Genomic DNA, 21,303 nt, shown 5'->3' with positions numbered 1-21,303 from the left:
GAATGGGTGGCTTGTGAGGGAGAGACTTCTGAAAGCACTAAGACCAGCTGTATGGACAAAGAGATAGCCATGGTGTTTTTGAAGAGGGAGGGTGTAAGTGTGATGTTTTGGAGGAGGGTGTGGTCTAGGTACATATGTGTGTGTGAGTGTGTGTGTGTGTATGCAAGCCTTTTCTCTTTTGGGTCCCTGGCTCGTCTTGGAGAGGCTGAGGGATTCTGCAGCTCTCGGCTGATTCGGCCAGTACATGGTAACACAATCCAGACTTTCTGGTAAATGTAACCTACTAGAAAAATTGAACCTGATGCTAACCGCCAATGAAATTATGACCTCTGATTGCTGCTGCGCCACACACCAACACAGCCCCAGGGCTAGGCAGGCAGCGCAGGAGAAAACAGACTGAAAATCTGTTATTAGTTTTCCATTTATAGGAGTGCCTCCCCTCTCCTCCTCCTCCCCCTTCCTCTCCTTCTTCTCTCTTCTCCTCCCCCTTAGTGAGTACTAAATGTGAGGGAGTCTTGCTCCAGGATTCATATCAACACATTTCACAAGAGCCAAGGCACAGAGGGGCTGGCAAACAGGCACACAAACTGCTGGCTGCTGCCCTGCTAAGGCCTGGAGTGTCTGCGGAAATGTGAAAGTGGGTGGAAAATAGAAACACATACATCACAGTGTGACGGAGGACTTGGGAGTCCGCTCCAAGACATTTTTAAAAGCAATTCGAAGAGTTATAATGATTATCAGCAGGATGTTATCCCTGGTCCCTTTTAAGCTTTTAATCCACAAGAAATAACAAAGGTAGTATTCTGTACCTGAAATCACTTAAGAGGATTTATCCATAGGGGCGTAAATTCAATTTTGTTGCATAACTGGTGAAAAGGTTAACTCCACACCTATTTGACATTTTATTAAACTATTTCTCATGGAGGTTGAAACTTGAGGGAGAACATACCTCTGGTTTATAGAATGAAAAACCCTTTCCCGCTTTTTTAAGCTTTTTAATTAAGTTCCATCCAGCTGTTAAGACACCCAAACACAGAAAGGACTTCCTTGTTTTAAGTCAATCTGAACAGGGCCAAATGCTGACGTTATTGCATTCCTGTCTAATGCTGGAGCAGGGTAAGGGTAAGGGCTTTTGACCGTAAACCTTTTTTATTTTACTGGTTCCCCTCTGAACAAATTTTTCATCTCCCTGGATTTGTGGGGAAAGGGAGGGGAGAGAGACGTGAGGAGAAACTCAAACCAGCTGTTCTTTAACAGAATTAAAATCTTGACCCCCGACCCCTGCTCTAATGCAGCCATTCTCTCGCCAAGTCTCTCCCAGCAAGCCCTGAGATCCAAAGAGGAAAAGACTTTGACCCCGTGACCCCCTTCCTCTCCGAGGCACCAGCGCCCCGATAAAGGGGTGAAGGGGTTGAGAAGGGAGCAGGGAGAGGGGGAGGATGGAAGAGCGGGAGAGTAACCTCACATGGAGAAAACTCTGAGGCGCGTTTGAGTTCTAGAAGATGAACGGCCAGTTGTAGACACGGTGTGGGGCCTCCTAGAGATGTCTGCGTAATCATTTTCTAGATGAGCGCCAGGACAGAATGTTACCGACTCGACAGCATATAATGTCCGTGCGCTCTCAAAACCTGTCCCCACCAAAAAAAAACGTAAACATCAAACACCTTGACTCAATCGAAACTACAATGACAAAGGGGAGGGGCTTATTTAATTCCTTCTAATGTGTGGAGGCGTGTCCGTTTGTTTGGGACAACAGAAAAGGAGCCCGGAGTTTACCGCCTCACAGCAACCACCATTCAGCGCTCCCTTTCTGCTGTAAATCAGCGGAATGCCTCCATTATCTACCAATTACCTCACGATGAGGCAGAGCCAATCAGTCGACTGAAAAAGCCCCTGGCACCTCTTTGAGTGAGTTATAGTTCTATTCAGCCCTCTCATTTAGTCCATCACAGTCTAATTGTACGCTGTCTCTCCGCACCTTGTTGTGCAACAATGGTGCTTCGTGTTTGTTCAGCCATTGTGATGTCTGTTTCTTTCACGCTCTGACAGCTAGCACGGATCAACACGGATATCAGAGAACAATATGCTTCAGGTGGCTAATTAGCCAGGTATGTGGTGGCTGTTGGGTGCCAGGGCTGACACCCAAACATAACTCAAACAAGGACGTGGCGTGGATGTATCTTGGTAATGAGGACTAATGCGTTTCATGACTGAGAGGAGAGACCACGGGTGATGAAGGCATGTGTCATGGTTATTGAATTAAACACTGAGGATTAAATCATTGTTATGCTAGGTTTTAGGAGTCCAGAACATGAGCGAACACCTGCGAGTGCCTGTGCAACGCAGGAGAAGCCCCAGCTGCTGTTTTTGGTCTGTGTGTGTGTGTGTGTGTATGTGAGAGTGTGTTTCTCAGTATGTGTGTGTGCGTATGAGAATACATGTGTCTTTTCCAGACGTCTTTCTTCTCTTTGCCTGCTGGAAGCTGCACCATGTTTACATAGCCTTTTTAATTTGCTGGTTATTACGACACACAATTAACAGTTGTGTTGTGGGGCGCTGGACCCCCAGGATGAGGGGGGGGGGGGGTGCACAGACCCTCCCCCTCTCCCCACCATTACTGCTTCCAGCTGGGGCTGACATAAAGCCCTGCTCCCGCTCTACCTGGAAGCTCTGGAGCTTTCACAGGGGAGGTGGCTGTGGGTAATGTCTTACAGTAACTCTCACACACTGATTAGCAGGCACATCTTAAGGACTCGTAAACACCACAGAGACTAACAACCAGGGATGGGGCAGGTTCAGGGCCCAGGGTACTGTAGCCGTACTGGGGGGGGGGGGGGGAGCGGGGCTGTAGCAGGGAGAACAACTGGACAGACGGGAGTCAGGGAGAGATGGATAATAACCGAAGTGCCTGTTTTCCCCAACAGAAACTTAAGAGGACAGCCCAGACACAGCGTATTATTGATATAAACTTAATCTGTCACATAGTTCATGTACAGAAACCTGGAATGTCAAAACTGGAATGGTATTGTACCATGAAGTACAAACCAATGGCATTCAGCTGAGACATGGTGGCATTTTGTCTTTTATAAACATGTTGTGTAAGCTAATGAGGCCCTCTGAGGGTTCTTTAGCAACTCAGACAGCTCAGTGCCAGTGGAATGTCAATTTATACATTTGGAGCAGTCTGCTACTTTCTAGCCAATTATGTTCCAGCAATCCTGTTCCAGCCAATCGCCTTTCGACGAGGTGTGCCTTCCTATTTGGCTTATTTTGTGAAACCACCGTCAATCAAACTGGAGCTGGAGAAAAGTGCAGAAGTTCAGACCAGAAATGGACGCGCTGTTTCTCATATTTGAATTCATTTAATAATCATTTAATAATATGACCTATTGCAGCTTTAAATGCCCCTGTTCTCCCTGCATCAAGCAGCGATCCTCACAAGAACCTACAATCACCACTAACCCGAACCAGATGTTCCTACTGTACGAGAGGAGACCAGCCACTAGGATCCATACATAATTACGCCTTACGCAAACACTTTGTCTGTTTAATTCATCACCCCCCCCACCCCCCACCCCCTGCTGTTCATTAAACTGTCTGATGCTCCTTTGTCCTTCAGTTGAGAGGAAGTGAAGGGAGAAAAAATGCTCCAACGAAAGAGAAGAGACCACTGCGTGAAATCGGGAGAGGAAGGCAAGGAGTAGGGTGACTAAACTAGATTATGAACACCTTTCAAATCACCCAGGCTCTATCTCTCTATCATTCTGCCTTTCCATCCTCCTTCCCTGCCTCCCTCCTCTGTGCCCCCCCCCCCTTCCCCCCTTCACAGGCCTGCTGAAACCTATTCATTTGAGAGGAAGCTATCAGAGCCCTCTTTGTTCCCCTGGCATCTGTCATTAAGCAATCAGCAGTGACGGCCTGGCTCTTCCTGTAGGCTGGCGAGAGAGTGAGAGAGACAGAGAGAGACAGAGAGAGAGAGAGAAATAGAGAGACAGAGAGAGACAGAGAAATAGAGAGACAGAGAGAGACAGAGAAAGAAAGAGAGAGCATTAAGATTAGAATGAGAGCTTCACTATGGCAAAAATCTCATGCCTCAATTCTTTCTCTGAGCACATCCTTTTACTCTTTTTATTTGATTCTAGCATCTTCCCTGCCTTTACGCATAATCTTGACATTTTCCTCCGAATCACTCTTCATAGAGGACATTACTCTCTGTCTCTGTTTCTCTATATCCTCCCTCTCTCTCTCTCCCTCCCTCAATCAGTCTCCTCTCTTCCTCTTCCTCACTCAGAGCTGAGTCTATCTGCCTCTCCAGGTGAGTTGTCGGGGGAAACAAAACCACAGCGAGGGCGATAACAGCCGAGCATTCCTTGTGGCCCTACAAGCTAATTCCATGTGAAAAAGGCCCATCCACGGTTCGCAGGTTCTCAATGCTGGCACTTCCCTGTCAGGCTCTGTCATCCCCCTATCTGGGAGAGGAAGGGGGGGTGGGGGGGGGGGGGGGTACAGTCCGTGACCCCCGCAACTCCCCAATCCGTTCCCACCACAGGTACCCTGTGCTGGGGGGGGGGTGAGGAGAGGAGGCGGGGGTTTCACCTGGGGGTCGGTCACAGGATGTGACGAACAAAGAAGGGTTCTTCGAACCCACTTCGTTCCGATCCACAATCTGTGCTTGAACAGTCGCGGAATTCAAACAGCCCGAACAAACAAAGCACAGGCACATATCCAAATGCTGGCTTTACACTCAATCACACGAGAGAGAAAAGGAAGAATGAGCAACAGAGACGAGCTAGAGTAAGGGTGAGAACCTTTCTTACCAACTCAAAGACACACATTTCAAAAAGGTGCCTGAGAGAATACATAGATCACTGCTGATTATAGGGGAGCTCTTTGAACCACAACGCCCAAGTAGATATGAAAGGTTCCCAAAGTGTTATTTAACCATACTGTAATTATGTCGATGGACTTTCTCGAAAAGAAACATACTTGGCTGCCTTCCCGTCTATGTTTCTGTATGTCTTCAGTTAAACCTATAGAAGCAGACATGACCAGACTGATGAATATCTTTGCATTATCTGTTTATAGAACAAAAGGTAAAACGTCATTACAAAGCCCGCTTGAACTTTATTTTTCCCCTCCCACTCAAACACCCATACAGGCAGGTGCGCTATCTCACTCTCAACCACTGGACCCGTAATGTATTCTTAAATACCATCATTTGTTATCAGACGGTTAGTAATGCCACATTTTCCACATCCCCTCAACCCCTATTTGTAGGTCGAACCCTATGAGTTGGAGGGAGGCAGGATAGGGGAGCTCGTTGAGAGAAGATAGACAGGCCAGCATTGAAACCTCCACTTTCTCTCTTTAGTTTTTCCAAAACACATCAGCAGTGCCGTCAGGGGACGGGCCGACCACAAAGACAGGCATGAAGGCACGTCTGCACCTCCTGTCACAACCACAGGAAACAAGTCTGGTAAAAAAAAACTAGCCTGAAAAAAAAATGAAAAAAGACGTCTCTCAGCAGTTTGCTTCAGCTTAAAAGCGACTAAAGAGGAGAGAGAAAACAGAAGGGAGAGAAAAGTTCCCGTTATTTGGACGTATTTCTGCAACGGAATCAAAACAGCGTCGGCTCGGCGTGGTACGGAGAGAGAGGGAGGCTGGCTCCGAGTCTTGTTCACAACAGCACGGGATATAAAAACCTCACAAAATGGCTCCAGAGCGAAGCTCGGGGAGTGCTTCCAGCGGCTAGGTGAAGCTAACAGTGCGTTTCATAGCATCTCTCATTAACAGCCTGCCTCTGGGTTAGAGTGACAGAGGAGGGCTCAACTCTGAGACGGAGGTCTGGGAGCTATAAAAGGCAGCGTGCAGGCAGTGTCACAGGGTTGCTCCACAGGTATGTGTGTGTGTGTGTGCGTGAGTTAGCGTGTCGTTCTGTGTACGTGTGTGCGGGCAGAGTCTGTGTAGGCGTGTGTGTACTCTGTGTGTGTTGCACAGCGTGGAGGTATCGCTGGGCTAATTTAAAACGTTCCCACTTGTGGAGGCCTCTCTCTCTCCCCCTCTCCCTCTCTCTCTCTGCCTCTCCCTCTCTCTCTGCCTCTCTCTGCCTCTCTCTCTCTGCCTCTCTCTCTCTGCATCTCTCTCTCTGCCTCTCTCTCTCTGCCTCTCCCTCTCTCTCTCTCCCTCTCTCTCTCTCCCTCTCTCTCTCTCCCTCTCCAGCCCTGAGAGTGGTTTGCCCCCATGCCCTTTATCCTCCAGACGGGGAGTGTTGTTTTCTCACCCAGGGAAGGGGGGAGACGGCAGCCCTCGCACCCTGCTGAGAGGGGAGCACAGGGGTCTAGGCCGGGCCGAGAGAGGCCCCTGGTTCCCACATCCTGCTAGGCGTTAGCGTGGGGGCCCTGGAGTTGGTCCTACTGTAAACCCACTCCCCGTGTCACAGCAGAGCTGTCACTCTCCGCGCCGCACGCAGTCTCCCAGGGTTTCATTATCGCCATCTCCACAGACCATTCATTAGCTCTGGGTGTCAACGTTACGACACTGGAGCAAACGCACAAATGATGGATGAAAAAAGGGATTTGCTTTGGTTGGCCGTTTCGAAAGAAGCGTTTAAAAAAAACGAATATACAGTATATATATATATATATATATATATAGATTTTTGTCTTTACTGTAACATGATAAACTGCAAATAAGGTATTCACCACTAAATGGCCTGCTGTTATTCTTTATTTACCTCACTCAAATATTCATAAATAATATTAATTTATAAAGGATCTCATCTGGATTATTGATTTTGTATTATGTTGTGAGGTGAATTCGGTAGAGGTAGTAGGCTCTAATGTCTTCCCTACTGTGCATATCTTTCTTGACTTAAAAATAACTGTTGGAATATATCGCTTTTTCTGACAGGCAAAAGAGCATGGAATGAATACACAGGACTACCAATCAATATCAGATCAGGTTGCTTTCAATCGCTTTAGTAATACATCCTGTTCATGGCACAGCATTTTATATCATGGAAACCGTCTGTACATCTCTGATCTAGTTTAATTAAAGAGAATGGGGAATGGATTGTTTAGTGATCAATAGATAGGTTTCCTCTTCCTGTCATGCATGGAGGAGATAAGAGAGAGTAGGTCTCTTGGTGAGGCTCAGCGTGTCTTCAGAGAGAACGAAGAAGAGAGAGAGAGAGAGAGAGAGAGAGAGAGGAAGAGAGGGAGAGAGGAATAGAGAGAGGGAGAGAATGAAAGAGAGAGAGAGAGAGAGAGAGGCAAGAGAGATAGAGAGAGAGAGAGAGAGAGAGAGGGGAGAGAGAGAGAGATAGAGAGGGAAGATAGAGATAGAAAGAGAGAGAGATAGAGAGGGAAGAGAGAGAGAGGGAAGAGAGAGATAGAGAGAGACAGAGAGGGGAGAGAGAGAGGGGAGAGATAGAGAGGGAAGAGAGAGATAGAGGGAAGAGAGAGAGAGGGTGGGGGGTGAAACTGATCCCTGTTGACCCCTTCGGCATGCCCTCTTTCTTTTTATGACTTTCTTCTGAATCGTCACTCACTGGCTCTATCAACACGGACCAACATCCACATCCACACACACACACACACACACACACACACACACACACACACACACACACACACACACACACGGCAGACCATCACATACGACTGCCACGTTTTGAGACTTCAGCAACAGCCCCGGACTGTGTGAAATGTTTGGTAGTCTTGAATTGAATGATAGAAATCCCAACCTTAGAGGAGCAAACATGTCAAGGACAGTGTGCACAGCCAAGTAGTGAAGAGGAACAGACTGTATTTAATGCACTCGAAATTTCTACACTGACTTATTCGATGGCGCACACACACACACACACACACACACGCATACACACACATCCACACACACCATAAGGCCACTAACTCTGCACCTGTGTTTCTGCACAGCCTCTGGGGGTCTCCCTTTATGGCTTTGACTAAATTAGATGGACCATATGCATTTCTGCACATGCTTAAATACATAACTGCTGCTGGACTGGTATTTATAGTTTGGACTCTATTTAGCTCTATTTTAAATGGAGGACTGTAAATCAGCAGAGAGGAAACACAACTAGTCAGGCTTGACTGAGAACTCCCAGGTCGCCCTCCCAGAGCTCCTGCTCGCATAATAACATCCTAGCAGAGACGAGGAGAGGCAGGTTGGACAGGAGGGGAATGGACCTGCAGGACCATGTCATTGGCCCTAATTGAGAGGGCGATTTAGCAAACTGCGAGTTAGCAAACTGCGATTTAGCAAACTGCGAGTTAGCAAACTGCGAGTTAGCAAACTGCGATTTAGCAAACTGCGAGATAGCAAACTGCGATTTAGAAAACTGCGATTTAGCAAACTGCGAGTTAGCAAACTGCGAGTTAGCAAACTGCGATTTAGCAAACTGCAAGTTTGCAAACTGCGATTTAGCAAACTGCGAGTTAGCACACTGCGATTTAGCAAACTGTGATTTTTTGGAGGGGGTTGAGGTCTCCCTCATTGGAAAGTGTAAAAATCCCTTTTTGCTAGCGGCCACAGATTGCTATTTTAGTCTGGATGCTATTCTAGTTTTAAATGGAAAAAACGTATGGGCTTTCAAGTGTCAAAACTAAATGTAATAATTCCGTTGCTGAGATAGAGCAGAAGAAAAATATGCATTGCACGTTTGAATAATTTTATATGCAGCCTGAACTGCCAATTCATCTGTGAGCAGTTTCATCACACATGAAAAGAAATCAAAACACAGGACAGATGTTGAGCAAAACCACATTTAAGCTTTGTCACAAACTGCCATTTTTCAAATGATTGGGGTACATCTATTAAATAAAGTGCAGCGTGCTAGACTCCACACAGGAGAGAGCATGAGGAAATATTTAACCCGTCAATTGCAGCCAATTAACTTTGATCACGATGACTGCGCTTGGGAATCTCTCAGTCACTCGTCTGTCTAGGGGAGTGCTAACATTTTCTCTCCCTCTTTCTCTCTGTCCCCCCTCCCTGTCTCTCTCTCTCACTCTTCATCTCTGTATCTTCTTCTGCCCCCCCCCCCCCTCCCTCTATCCCTGGTCATCCTGAGCAGCAGAACATGGCGGTGAGTAATGAGAGTTGGCAGCCTCGCCGCAGCTCTCTTCACACATAAGTATCAAACAAAACATTTCCTCTCCTGCGAGGTCAGACTGAGGCAGGACACGGAGGAAAAGCATTGGGGCAGGGGTGTCATATTCACAGGGGGAGAGAGAGAGAGAGAGAGAGAGAGAGAGAGAGAGAGAGAGAGAGAGAGGGAGGGAGAGAGAGAGGGAGAAAATGAGGGCAAGAAAAAAGAGAGGTAGAAGGAGATAGAGAAGCTGTGGGAGATGACCTTTCGCTTGTTTAAAAATCTGGATATGAATAGCTAAGTGTGTAGGTTCTGTAGGTATCTGTGTGTACATGTGTACATGTGTGCAGATGTGTGTGTGTGTGTGTTAGGTAGGTCCATCAGGCTCCTATCCCCCACTGGGCTATAGTCCACCTCCCTCCCAGATGGAACAGAAACTCAGACACCAAAGAGCCCACTACACCCCCCCCCCCCCACACACACACCCCCACACCCACCCACTCCCTCCATCTTCATGCCCCAGGGGCAGATTTGAAACTGAACGTCCATGGGGAGGGGGTCGAGTTGAGAGGTGGGTAGAAGGGAGAGGAGGAGGGGAGGGGAGGGGGAGGAGGGCAGTGGCGATTTCATGCCGTGACGGAGGGTTCTGTGGCGTTGGACAGCGACACCAAGCACACAGCATGACACGCAGACAGACAGAGCGGCGTGCAGAAACACTAGAGCCTGACAAATTGCAGCAATGGCTGATGGGAGATGGGGGGGGGGGCAGGGCCAGGCGACCTGCCGACGGCAGAGACTGACAGCGCATGTAAAATTCATCGGGTCCCTTGGGCTCCGAGGTAATGCCTCTCGACTATGGGACTGGTAACTGAGAAATCGGCTCCCTGCTATGAAATGGTATGTTGATGCTCTAGCTGAAACTTTAATGGACTGCTCTCGCTAGTAATGTAATGTAGACACTCCTGTTGTGACTTATCTAACTTCTTGGGCCGGCTCTTAAATATTATGGCAAAGAAAAACACACTGCTAAAGTCATCACTGTGAGGGAGAGGAGGAGAGAGGGGAGGAGGGGGGGATGGTGTTTTTTGGGACTGGAAAGACAGGGAGACAATGTCCGCACTATAGGTTACTGGTAGTATGTGTGCATTATAGAAAGAGAGAGATTGGGAGAGAGAGAGATTAGAGGTTTGTGAAGTGCGTAACATGGAAACACTACTTTACCTCCAAGTCGTTGAAGAATAAGTGTGTGTCGGCCAGGTTGAAGATCATCTCCTCCATCCTGAGCCCCAGTGATACTGACGTGGGAGGATCCTGGAAACACAGGCAACAAGGGTTACACAACACGGGTTACACAACAGCAAGACGCACAGAGAACAACAACTAAATAAAAGGAACAAACCGCACTATCCACAGATAATCCACACTAGCTCCGCTTTTCCAGCGACACCCTGGTGGGGATCATTAGTGGGATGGTACATGGCTTGTCATTTGTACATCAGTCAGTTAACAATGCTTTTACACTTAAGGAATGCTCTTAAATACCACAGCACACAGCCCCCGTAAAAGAGGACATTAGCGAGACTTGAAAGAAAGTTTCAGCTTTTGTTTACAAGCCCCAGAAAGAGACCAGAATAGCCATCAGAGATGCCACAGTTTAATGAATGCAGTAAAAGCTTGACTGGTCTTAGAAGGGGGGGGGTGGATTTAGACGAGTTGGGGGTCACAGTCCAATCGTAAATACTCCATTCTACGCATATTTGTGTTGAGGCATCATCCAACCACATACAAGGTGATGTGAGGAACAGCAACAACTTCCATGACATTACTGAAGTTTTTCCTTAATCTTAAATTGATAATAATAATAAATAAAAAAACACAATTTAGTTTCATCCATGTCTCTTAGCTTCACTGAATATTGGTGACCTCCACATTTAAAGACATTTGCAATTTTTCTTTAAATTGCGTTCTTTTGTCTGTCAGTAATGCGATAGCGTCTGTAATGCTGATACTGCGTGGGATGTCTGTGTGTAAGATAATACGGGGAGAAGAGTTAACTGAACGCTAAATAGTTAATGAACCTGTGACTGGGTGCTTTTCCCCTGTCCAGCCAGACAATGAGCGGGCACATCTCTGGACACACCAACAATAAGTACATCTATTCCTGTCTCAAACAGACATGTCTGCAACTTTGGCATCTGATGCAAACATCATATCCGAACACAGCTCGAGAGGGCACACTCGACAGTATATTTGGAAGGACGGCTTCTTTGACATTTCTTTTTGCTATTTCCTACAGTACACCTGAGGACACATAAGTCCCTTATTATTCCTAAGCTTGGTTAAAAAGGAAACGTGAAACTTAAATAAATGTATTTATTATAACCCTGTGCTTTTTTATTTGGAATTTCTCATTAAAGTTGAAATTAATAAAGTCTTCTTATCTAATCTTTTAATCATCGTATTGTTTTGACAGGGAGTAAGGGAGAGTGGACTGTGGGAGAGTGTGTGTGTGTGTGTGTGTGTGTGTGTGTGTGTGTGTGTGTGTGTGTGTGTGTGTGTGTGTGTGAGAGTGGGTGTGGGAGAGTGTGTGGGAGCGTGGGCAGGAGTGTATGTGTGTGTGCATATGGATGCGAATGTTTGTGTTTTGTATGTGTGGGTGCATATTCATCTATGAATGTGTGTGTGTGCATGTGTAGGCCTGTGTGTGTGTGTACAAGCGTGTGCACGTGTGTGTGTGTGTGTGCGTGGAGGGGAGTTAATGCTTCATCAGGCAAGACTGGGGGCCAGAGAGGGGATTACAAACGTAAACCAGCTGGAGACACACCTGAGCTATCTACTGATTACCTGTCACACTCCACAATGCCTGTGTTTTCACTAAAATGACAGAAGACAAACCACACAAGTAGAACTCAATCTCCACTCACGGGGGGAGTGGAGATTGCCCTTAACCCCCATCCCCCCCCCAACTCCACCCCCCAGTTTGAATCAATCTTTCAGTCAGAATTCATCAGAAATAATTAGCCCCCCACCACGGCAATAGACCTCTGGCATAGTTCAAGTGATTTAGCGAACGGGGGAGAGTTGGTGGGAAAGGGCAGTGTGAGCAGTGGAGCTGGGAGATCCTGCCCAGAGCTGCACAATTACATCCACACAATAAGTCAGAGAGGGAGTTAAGAATACAAGCAGGCCAGAAGGGCAAATGGCTGCTGCTGTCACCGCAGCACCTGTCCCTGAGTGTCAGTGCCATCCACAAGGGCGCCAAGTCCCCCCTCGCCCCCTCACCCCTCCCCAGCCCTCTAAAGCTTTAGTCCGTCAGCCCAATAGTAGCACAGCTGGCCTCAGCCATCAGCTTTATGGGGGAGGGCTGCCTTGATGCCAATTAGGAGAACTGATAAGCACAGCAGCGTGTGAGTGTGTATGGGTGTGTGTGTGTTCGTACGCATGTGAGTGTATGCAAAGTGTGTGTGTGTCGGTGTGCTCTATTCACAGGGAACAGCGCTCCACGGCTAAGAGGGGAAACATTTCGTGTTTTGTAACTTGTGTGTTTCTGCTGATATGAGGGGACTTGTGGGACAGGGGTTAGGTGGGGCAGGGAGGGCTTCCAGAGAGATCTGCCCCGCCTCGTTCACCGAGACACTCTTAGTTTCCAGATGGGTGCTTGTGATAGTCTCTGGAGTGAAGGGGAGGGGGGGCGTCTGTGGTGGAGGGTTGTGATCACTGCTCCCTTTCAGTGAGATTGGATGATGACGATAATAATAACAACTTGGAATAGTTGTGTCAGCAGGTTCGAGTTTGTGAGACAGAGAGAGCGGTTGAGACAGGGGAGGGGGGATGGAGACAGAGAGAGAGAAACAGACCGGGAGCTCGGGATAGAGAAACACTAAGAAATACAAAGGGAGTGATAGAAGGAGTGAGTGGAAACGAGAGCAGAAACATGCTAGTTGTCACGTCCCATATGAAGACTAAGAGTGGGTCCTTATGGAATCAGGAGTGTTTCCTGTTTCAGAGGGGCACACCGGAGACACGGTGTGTGTGTGTGTGTTATGTGTGTGTGTGTGTGCGGTATGTGTGTGTGTGGAATGTGTGTGTGTGGTATGTGTGCACGTGGTATGTGTGCGTGTGTGTGATTGTGTGTTACGTGTGTGTGTGTGCGGTATGTGTGTGTATGGTATGTGTGTGTGTGTGTGTGCTGAGAGTCTGAAGAGGCCCTCGTCTCGGAACTGCAGCTCTCTAAGCCGCTCTCTTTACCCAGCATGCACGGCTGAGGATAAAGTAAATAAACAGTGGAGGGTCGCGGGGCAGCACTCTCTCACCCCAAAAACAAAACAGTGCCCCCATCAAACACCCCGTCACACCAGAACAAAGGCGCAGAGCAGGGGCTGCAGATGCTAAGCTCTCTGACATACGAGAACCAATATGTCATTTTCTACATCAAAAAGAGGAAAGTCCCTTGGCCGAAAAACAACTAAGAGGATAGGAATTTGTGCTCTTAGACAAAATAAAGTCAAGACCACTCGTTTCTGAGAAATGTGAAATACAGACCATGAATGCAATAATTCTGTCTCATAATGTTGTGCGAAATTATCATCAGAAATTCTTATACATTGGGAAGTTACTTAATGCATGTATTGCTAGTTATATAAAACCTTATGACATCACAGCGGCCATGAGAATAGGAGATTGCCATTTTTCCCCCAATTGTTTGTTTGGAAAGTTTAAATTTAGAGAGGCTGATTTATATGAAACAACAAACACAGTGACCTTGAAAAGTTATCTTTTCTTCAAATGTGCCTCCAGTACAGTATCATGCTATCTGGCATACATTCTCAACAACTTTTTCAATAAAGTTGAGTTTTGCTCATAAATAAGTACAAACCATTGTTGATGATAATTAAACACGTTATCCTGCTAAATCCGAATCAAGATCAGAGTAAGGATAAATCTAAGTCCTCCCGCCAGTTTCAGTTAATTACGTTTAGTGCTCGCACCCTTGCACCGTTCTCGGGGGAAATGGAAGCCTGAATGCGCCGGATTGAGAAGCACTTCATTAAACTAACAATGTGGCATTTCTGAAGGAGAAAAGAACACTTAAGATGTGTCAATATACATCCAGAGTGCAACTGTTGTGTGGCCTATCAGCCTGGCCCACAGCAGCCATGGATATGTCCGACAGCTGCACTAGAAGCCAGATACTTGCCAGGCCTCATTGGGCCTATTAAAAAAAGAAACAATTATCTGTACATTGAGTTCCGCTTCATCTCTCCGCTAACAGCTCATGGCCTCACACTAGGTGACACCAGTGTGGTGGGCTGAATTGTTCAGTGAACCGTTACAGAAGCTGCAACAAATCATTCTCAACCACTACCTCTCCTCCGGTCAGACACAGATTCACAGGGGACCATGTCCCACAGTCGGGTTAAAGAGGAAGAACAAAGGAGGTGTAGGACTGAGAAGAACATTCCTCTTTGTCTCTGTCTGTTTCCCAATCCCCCACAGACGTCCGCCTTGTCGTGTTGGCTGATAAAGAGCCTGCCTACTGACACAGTCTGATGTCACTCACCCGTCCATATCTGTTGGCGTAAGACCCCGTGAGCAAGGAATGGAAAACGATGATTGTTTCATCCAGGTCCCAGATGAAAACTCGCTGGATAAGAGAAGGAGCGGGGGGAGGAGGTGGAGGAGGGGGGGGGGGGGAGGAGGTGGAGGAGGGGGGGGAGGGAGAGGAGGGGGGAGGTGGAGGAGGGGGGGAGGGGGGAGGTGGGATAAACAGAGAGAGATGAGAGGTAAAATCAATGGGGCACTCTGTCGGCTGCAAGGTGATCCCCCCCCTGGTCCTAGGGTCTGCAGGGTGGACGTGTGGGGCCACAAGGACCCACATCCATTTGCTGGGGCTGGTCACCGCAGCCCTCCTCCCCCCCTCCCCCCGCCACACCGCACACCAGCCACTCCCTTACCCTTTACATTAGAACAATCGATAGTGACAAACTAATTAACTAGATTTGTTAACATGCCATGATGTCACAGCCATAATGGGTGCTATTAACCTCTTAGAAATTAATATCATATTAATGAAAAGCCCATAATCATTAAGGGCCTGTATTGATATCTGGCTGCTATTTGATATTTGTACATGTGTTTTATACGGTAAGGTGTCACAGTACTGTTGTTAAGCATGAGACAAATATTTTTGGGCGAATCGCTTTTGTACTGGTCATCCAAAACACGTATATTATTAACAGCTATACACACTGCATGTACTGTAGCTAAGTAAATGAGCGCACACACAATATCAACTTTTAATACTGACAATGACGTTTCAGAGGCTGTAAGCAGAGACAAGCAGGTTCTAATCTAATATAAATAATCAAGTGCGGTATTTGAATCCACGCAGAACAAGTGCTAGCGTGCGGCGTTGGTGACAGGATGAGTGTTTGAGAGTCAGACAGGGCGAGGCAGTCTGTCGCCAAGGCAGCGGGCGCAGCCTACCTCAAGGTCGGAGTCGGGCGGAGGAGACGGGTTGTTGTTCCTCCTTCCCCGGCCACGTGACTTTCCATCCGAGGCCCGGCGCAATCGATCCGATTCTGAATCTTTAATGGGGATTGATGGACTGTGGATGGTACTGTACTCTCCTGGAAGACGGAGCGAGAAAAAAAAAAGGAGGAAGGTAAGTTGAAAAAATGGGAGCGAAAGCTTTCACTCGATGGAGGAGCAATACTGTGTGTTCATGTGACAATTAGCAGGCAATCCCCCCAATCTGATAACCCCCTCTGATAACACTGATATATGTTTCTACGTGCAGCACTCTTTGGTCGGACTTGGAGGCTGTTTTAAATTCACTTTATCTTATCTGATTCATGAATTATTTTATGGGTGCTCTATGGCCAGCAAATGCATTACTGTCACTTATGGTTATGGAACAAGATATCATCTATACCCTCACTGTTCAAGATTCCCAGCTATAATTGAACATATTATAGGACACCTGAATTCAGACTGCTACACTGTATGTGCGGTTTGTGTGTGTGTGTGTTGGTGTTAGCGTGTGTGTGTGTGTGTGTGTTGGTGTTAGCGTGTGTGTGTGTGTGCTGGGCTGTCCTACCTGCAGTGGGGTCTGTGAGGGCCTGGCTGGTGATGCCTGTGGGGGGCTCCTGGAGGGTGTAGGTGGCAGTGGTGGAGGGGGTGGTGGGGCTGGTGTTGTTACTGGTCATGTAGGGCGAGGTGTAGGGCGAGCTGTTGTAATACTGAGCATACTGGCCCTGGCCGAACGCCGGGTAGCTGGGGTAGTCCTGGAGAGAGAGTAGAATAAAAAGAAAGGGTGAGAAGGCCCATAGAGAAGGTAGAGAAGAAGAGTGAGGGAGAGAGAGAGAGTAGGTACAGACAGAGAGAGAGACAGAGAGAGAGTAGGTACAGAGAGAGAGACAGAGAGAGAGAGTAGGTACAGAGAGAGAGACAGAGAGAGAGAGTAGGTACAGATAGAGAGACAGAGAGAGTCATCTGAGATATGCCCTGCACCAGTGTCTGCTACTTTACAGTGCAGATTCCAAAACATAAATGCAAACATGTGTCTCTGGTATCCTACATCTGGACAGCGATCTGTCTTGTTTTTTTTTTCCTTTTCTGTGGCATAATACATATGTGCTAGGAAAAGCAGATAATCCATGTCTACAACGGCAGAGACATTGTGAGTGATTCATGTGTGATTCATGTGACATGGATGATACATAACATACATAGGTCATATCTAAAGGGTTTCAAGAACCTGGGGAAAGTTTACAAGTTATCTGTATCTGTATTGATGTAAACCACTGTTCTCAAGCTGAGTCAATTTACTACACCAGAGAGAGAGAGAGAGAGAGAGGAGGGGGAGAGGACAGCTACCTGTTGTGTACTATTGAATCCAGTTGAGTTTGTGAGGGAATTGCTTCCTGCGTACAATCCTGATGTGGTGGTGAATGTGCTTCCTGTAGAAACAACACAATTTAGGGTGATGAGGTTAGTATCAAGAAACAGCCGTGAGAAACATCTGTTGCTCTCCGCTGAAAGAAGCCTCCCAACTGGATGATTCTCAGCAAAGGGTGATAAAGACAAAAAAATATTGTGGAAATAAAACAATATGAAAATAAACGGGTCAAGCACATATTTCAGGTAGCTAGGTAACCGAGGGGGCCTGGGGGAGTAGGCTCAAGCAGTAGCCTTATCTTCCCCCACTTCCATCCTTATCAGTGATTGGATCAGGTCTGATGAATGACAGAGAGCAGGGTGGGGGTTGGGGCGGGGCGCTCTCTCAACCATTTCAGGCCTCACAATGTGAAGAACACAAGACCTGTTGTATTGCATGTGAACTACTGGAGGGTGGAGGGGAAGGTCGGGGGGGGAAGCGAAAGAAGGAGGGAGCACAGAGAGAGGTATTGGGGTTGAGGTGGGCTGGGGAGAGGAGGAGAGGAGTAATGGGAAGGAGGGGGGGTTGGGGGGGAGATGGGGGACGGAGAAGGGGTTGTGAGACACCGACATCCTGCCCCAAATGAATATGCATGCCTGACTTCTCTTTCACTTCTCCAAAGAGGCACCTCTGGGCTAATTCAATTATTTCTAAAGGCAGGGTGATAACATCTAATGGCTTCATAATGTACTTGACGTGAGTTCTAGGGCCAGGGACAGGAGGAGAGGAGATCAGGGGGGGCGATGGGGCGCCATGGCTCCACCTGTACTCTCATGTCAGAGCAGAGAACAGCAGGACGAGCAGCACACAGCCAGCGACCGCAGACAGCACCGTGACATGATGGAGAGCTCCGCAGGGAAGGAGGGGGGGGGGAAGCGATGACTGTGTGATGAGTGTGACCACTATGTGGTCCACTGTGACTCCACTGAGTTCACTGGTAGAGTTAAAAGCTCCTCTGGTTTTCACTGTGTTGACGGTGACAGTTTGGAAATAGCTGAGAGGAAATGCACAGACTAATACCCTCCTCTCGCTTCGAGAGACACAGTGCCAAGCTTCTTCGCCCCTGTGAGTTTCAACTGTAAAAAAACAGCAGAAGTTCTCAAGACTTTGACGGCAGCACTAATGAGGGCTACTGTACCGTTGCCATCTTCTAAAATCCCTCCTGGCACATGGCCGTGCTGCCCACCTCCTCCGAGCCAGCCAAGGGGAGATTCATTTACTGTTCCTAAATGGGGGCGTAATTATACCTTTGTTACCCAGAGACAAACAGAGGGGCCATCCTTTCATCTTGTGGTCACTGGCCCCATCACAAGGGCCCTCCCACACCGTAACAAACGGGAAGCAGCTTTCACCCGGAAAAAACGGTGGGGGTGGAAGAAAGGAGGAGTTGGAGGTGGAGGAGAGGACCTAAGTTGTGGTTCGCCAGCCATGTAGAGACTATCGTGGATGAAGACTAATAAACGGAGCACAGCAGCTCTATATTACAGAGATTCCCATTCATTTGCTTGAGTGGCTTTCCTCAGCTCGCGGCCGTCTAACGTAGACACAGCAGACCTCCTGCTTCTCCTTCTCCACCCTCCGCCAGTCCTGCTATGGCAACGGCTCTCATTCAAACACTGTTTTATTTTGTTTTTCGGAACCCCCGAGGGTACTTCTTGAACCCTTCTGTTAGACTCAGAGAATGCTGAAAGTTCCCCACAGAGTGGAAGTAAAAAAAGAAAAGAAAAAAGAAAATCCACACACGCATACAAAAAAGACAACAAATTAGCCTAATGCACAGTTCAAAAAGTCATAAAAGCTCCCACTCCGGGTTGGAGGGTTACGCTGTGGAAAGCGAGGACCCACATAAAAGCAACAGGGACCCCCGCTAGCCCCGCAAGAATGAGCCCATGCTGTTGGGGGTGGAGACCAAGGAGAGGGGGGGCTCTTGTGGTTCCCCAGGGGGCATGTTTTCTCTCCCTCCCCCTGTCCTGCTCCAGTTAGCTCACTCACTCAAGACCAGACACCATCCCTCCATCCCTCCCTCCTCTCCCTCCTGCCTTCTGGCCCTCCAATTGGGAGTCCATTTGCTCTGCTTGATCAGTGCTCTTGCCATGGGGTATGTCTATCATCAGTGCACAATATTTGTAGCAGAAGTTTGCACGCCCCACTTGGGAATAGGCTATCAAGTCCAGATGGGCTTCCTTTAAAACACACACAGACTTCAGCTCCTCGGCCCTTCATCCAGCCACCGGGACAGAATGCTGCAACCCAATTATTCACCTAATTAGCATCTGTTCAGAGAACTGCAGCCAGGAGAGTCTATCCAATGCTCACATCATACTAATCACTTTCAACACCGAAATCTCCAAATATCTGCACATCACACGATCCAAAACGACGGTACTTCTCACTTAGATTACTAGAGAAATTGTTCCAAGCACTATTAACAAGAGCCCCCGGACTACTATCGTCAAGTTGGGTATCCCCACTTCAACAGCTCTCCAAAGCCCCGTGGCATCAGACATGAAAGCTAAGTGTAAAAACATTAATCTAATCGTTGTCCACTTGACAGCTGGACACAGGCTGGAGGCAGAGACACTGACAGAGACACAGACAGAAGGGGGGGGGGGAGTGTAGGGGGGGAGGGGGGAGGGGGGGGGGTCTACGGTCTGAACAGACACCCAGTCCTGGGGCCTGGGCTCCCCAGGCAGGAGGGGGTCGGATCAATAGGCTGGTGTTGAGAGGGGGGCTGGCCGGAGAGTGATGATGATGGTGGCGGTGGGTCTGTAGTGCAGCTCTGGCCTAGCCAACGCTAGTGGTCAATCTGTCATCTGACACGGCTGTCAATTACAATGCATTTAACGCCGTCCTATAGGCAGGGATAGAGGAAGGGGGAGAGAGAGCTAAAGAGAGATAGCATGATACTCAGAAGATGAATGGGCACATAATACTGTCATCGTGAGTTAAACCACCGCGGCTGGGAAAGAAGCGCATACACAAACTCCCCTCGATCTATCTTTTCCTCTGCTCTCTCACTCCCTCTCTCCCTCTGAGTCTCTTCCTGTCTATCAGAGCAGTGCTGGAAGGGGCAGCAGATCTCCGACTGCGGCCGAGCGTATTTGGTTAAGAGGCGTGGAGGAGAGGCTTCCCCGCGCCACATCTGCTGCTGGGCTGTAGTTATTTATTGTGAGATGCTCTGGAGGCTTTTCAACAACATGTGGAGATGTTTCTACTGTCACACATTAAGCGGTGGAGGAGCGAACACAAAGCCCGGCTAGCAGTTAGCGTCAGCGCGCTAGCCTCACCGCCAAAGAACAGAGAACGTTTCTCGAACCATGAAAGACGGGGTTGTAGGAAAAACAAGACATGGCAGCCTGCCTGAGTTACATATAAACTAGTCCGGGCGAGAGAGAGAGAGCACAACTTAGAATTGATCGGTCTCAAGGCCATAAATCGACCGTGGGCCCGGTTTCTTAAACAAATACAAATACAATCACAGGGAGAGAAGAAGCAAAGTTGGGCGGCAGAACACGAGTGGTGCTCTTTTAAGTGCCTGCTATTTTTTTCCCCCCATCTGTGTTGATTCTTTTTAAGGGGAGAGGAAGCCCCCCTGAACGTCTACAGAGGACTGTTGCTTCTGCACATGGCCATCTGTTTAGGGAGGTGGTGGTGGTGGTGGGGGGGGGGGGGGTGCAGGGGGAGGTGTGGGGGGGCAGGGGGAGTTGGGGGGGAGCAGGGAGTGTTGTGAATCAGTCTGCATCTCCCCTCAACCGTTCCTCTTTGAAGGAGATGGCGAGAGAGTTCCTCACCAATCCAAAGAGAAGAGGGGAGAGCAGGATGGATAAAACGGCAGAATCAGAGGGAGGGAGATGGAAGAGAAGACGGTGAGGAGGGGGTGGAAGGTGACATGAAAGTAATGAACACATTCGAAAGTAAGGAAGACAGAAAAAAAAACAAAAAGAGGATAGCGGTGGAAGATGCAAAGACGAGTGGAAATCCAAGGAGGAGAGAAGATGGCGTGAGAAGAATCGGGGCTTGGAGGCGCGGTGGGTTGCAGGGCGACACGTAGAACAGAGAAGGCAGACTGTGCTCACCTTGCATCTGGTAGCTGTAGGGAGCCTGGCCAGTCTGGGGTGTGGTGAACCCAGAGCTGTAGCTGAGGAAGCCAGTCTGTCCTGGGGACTGGGACTGGCTCAGCCCCCCTTCCGTCTTTATGCCTGACCACAATGGACCTAAATCAGTTAGTGACATCACATCGGTTTGATGCACA

General features: G+C 48.2%; 2 protein-coding genes across 2 annotated transcripts in view; both read right to left on the bottom strand.

Annotated features, from left to right (window-relative positions):
- The window catches only part of eya1 (EYA transcriptional coactivator and phosphatase 1), a 59,889-nt gene that overhangs the window by 6,376 nt on the left and 32,210 nt on the right, over nt 1–21,303 (bottom strand). The window contains exons 6-11 of the mRNA XM_062480361.1: nt 21,128–21,250; nt 16,991–17,073; nt 16,212–16,398; nt 15,599–15,741; nt 14,673–14,756; nt 10,329–10,423 (exon numbers count right to left, since the gene is read on the bottom strand). Coding sequence (XP_062336345.1) covers nt 10,329–10,423; nt 14,673–14,756; nt 15,599–15,741; nt 16,212–16,398; nt 16,991–17,073; nt 21,128–21,250 — 715 coding nt within the window. The remainder of the gene's footprint in view (nt 1–10,328; nt 10,424–14,672; nt 14,757–15,598; nt 15,742–16,211; nt 16,399–16,990; nt 17,074–21,127; nt 21,251–21,303) is intronic.
- LOC134034771 (musculin) overlaps nt 6,294–21,303 on the bottom strand; it is a 76,205-nt gene continuing 61,195 nt past the window's right edge. The window contains exon 3 of the mRNA XM_062479372.1: nt 6,294–6,305. The gene's annotated coding sequence lies outside the window, so the exon portion shown is untranslated. The remainder of the gene's footprint in view (nt 6,306–21,303) is intronic.

Source organism: Osmerus eperlanus, chromosome 15 (assembly GCF_963692335.1).
Source record: "Osmerus eperlanus chromosome 15, fOsmEpe2.1, whole genome shotgun sequence".
Classification (NCBI taxonomy): domain Eukaryota; kingdom Metazoa; phylum Chordata; class Actinopteri; order Osmeriformes; family Osmeridae; genus Osmerus; species Osmerus eperlanus.
The sequence above is the reverse complement of the archived record's forward strand: the minus strand, read 5'-3'. Positions and strand labels throughout refer to the sequence as shown.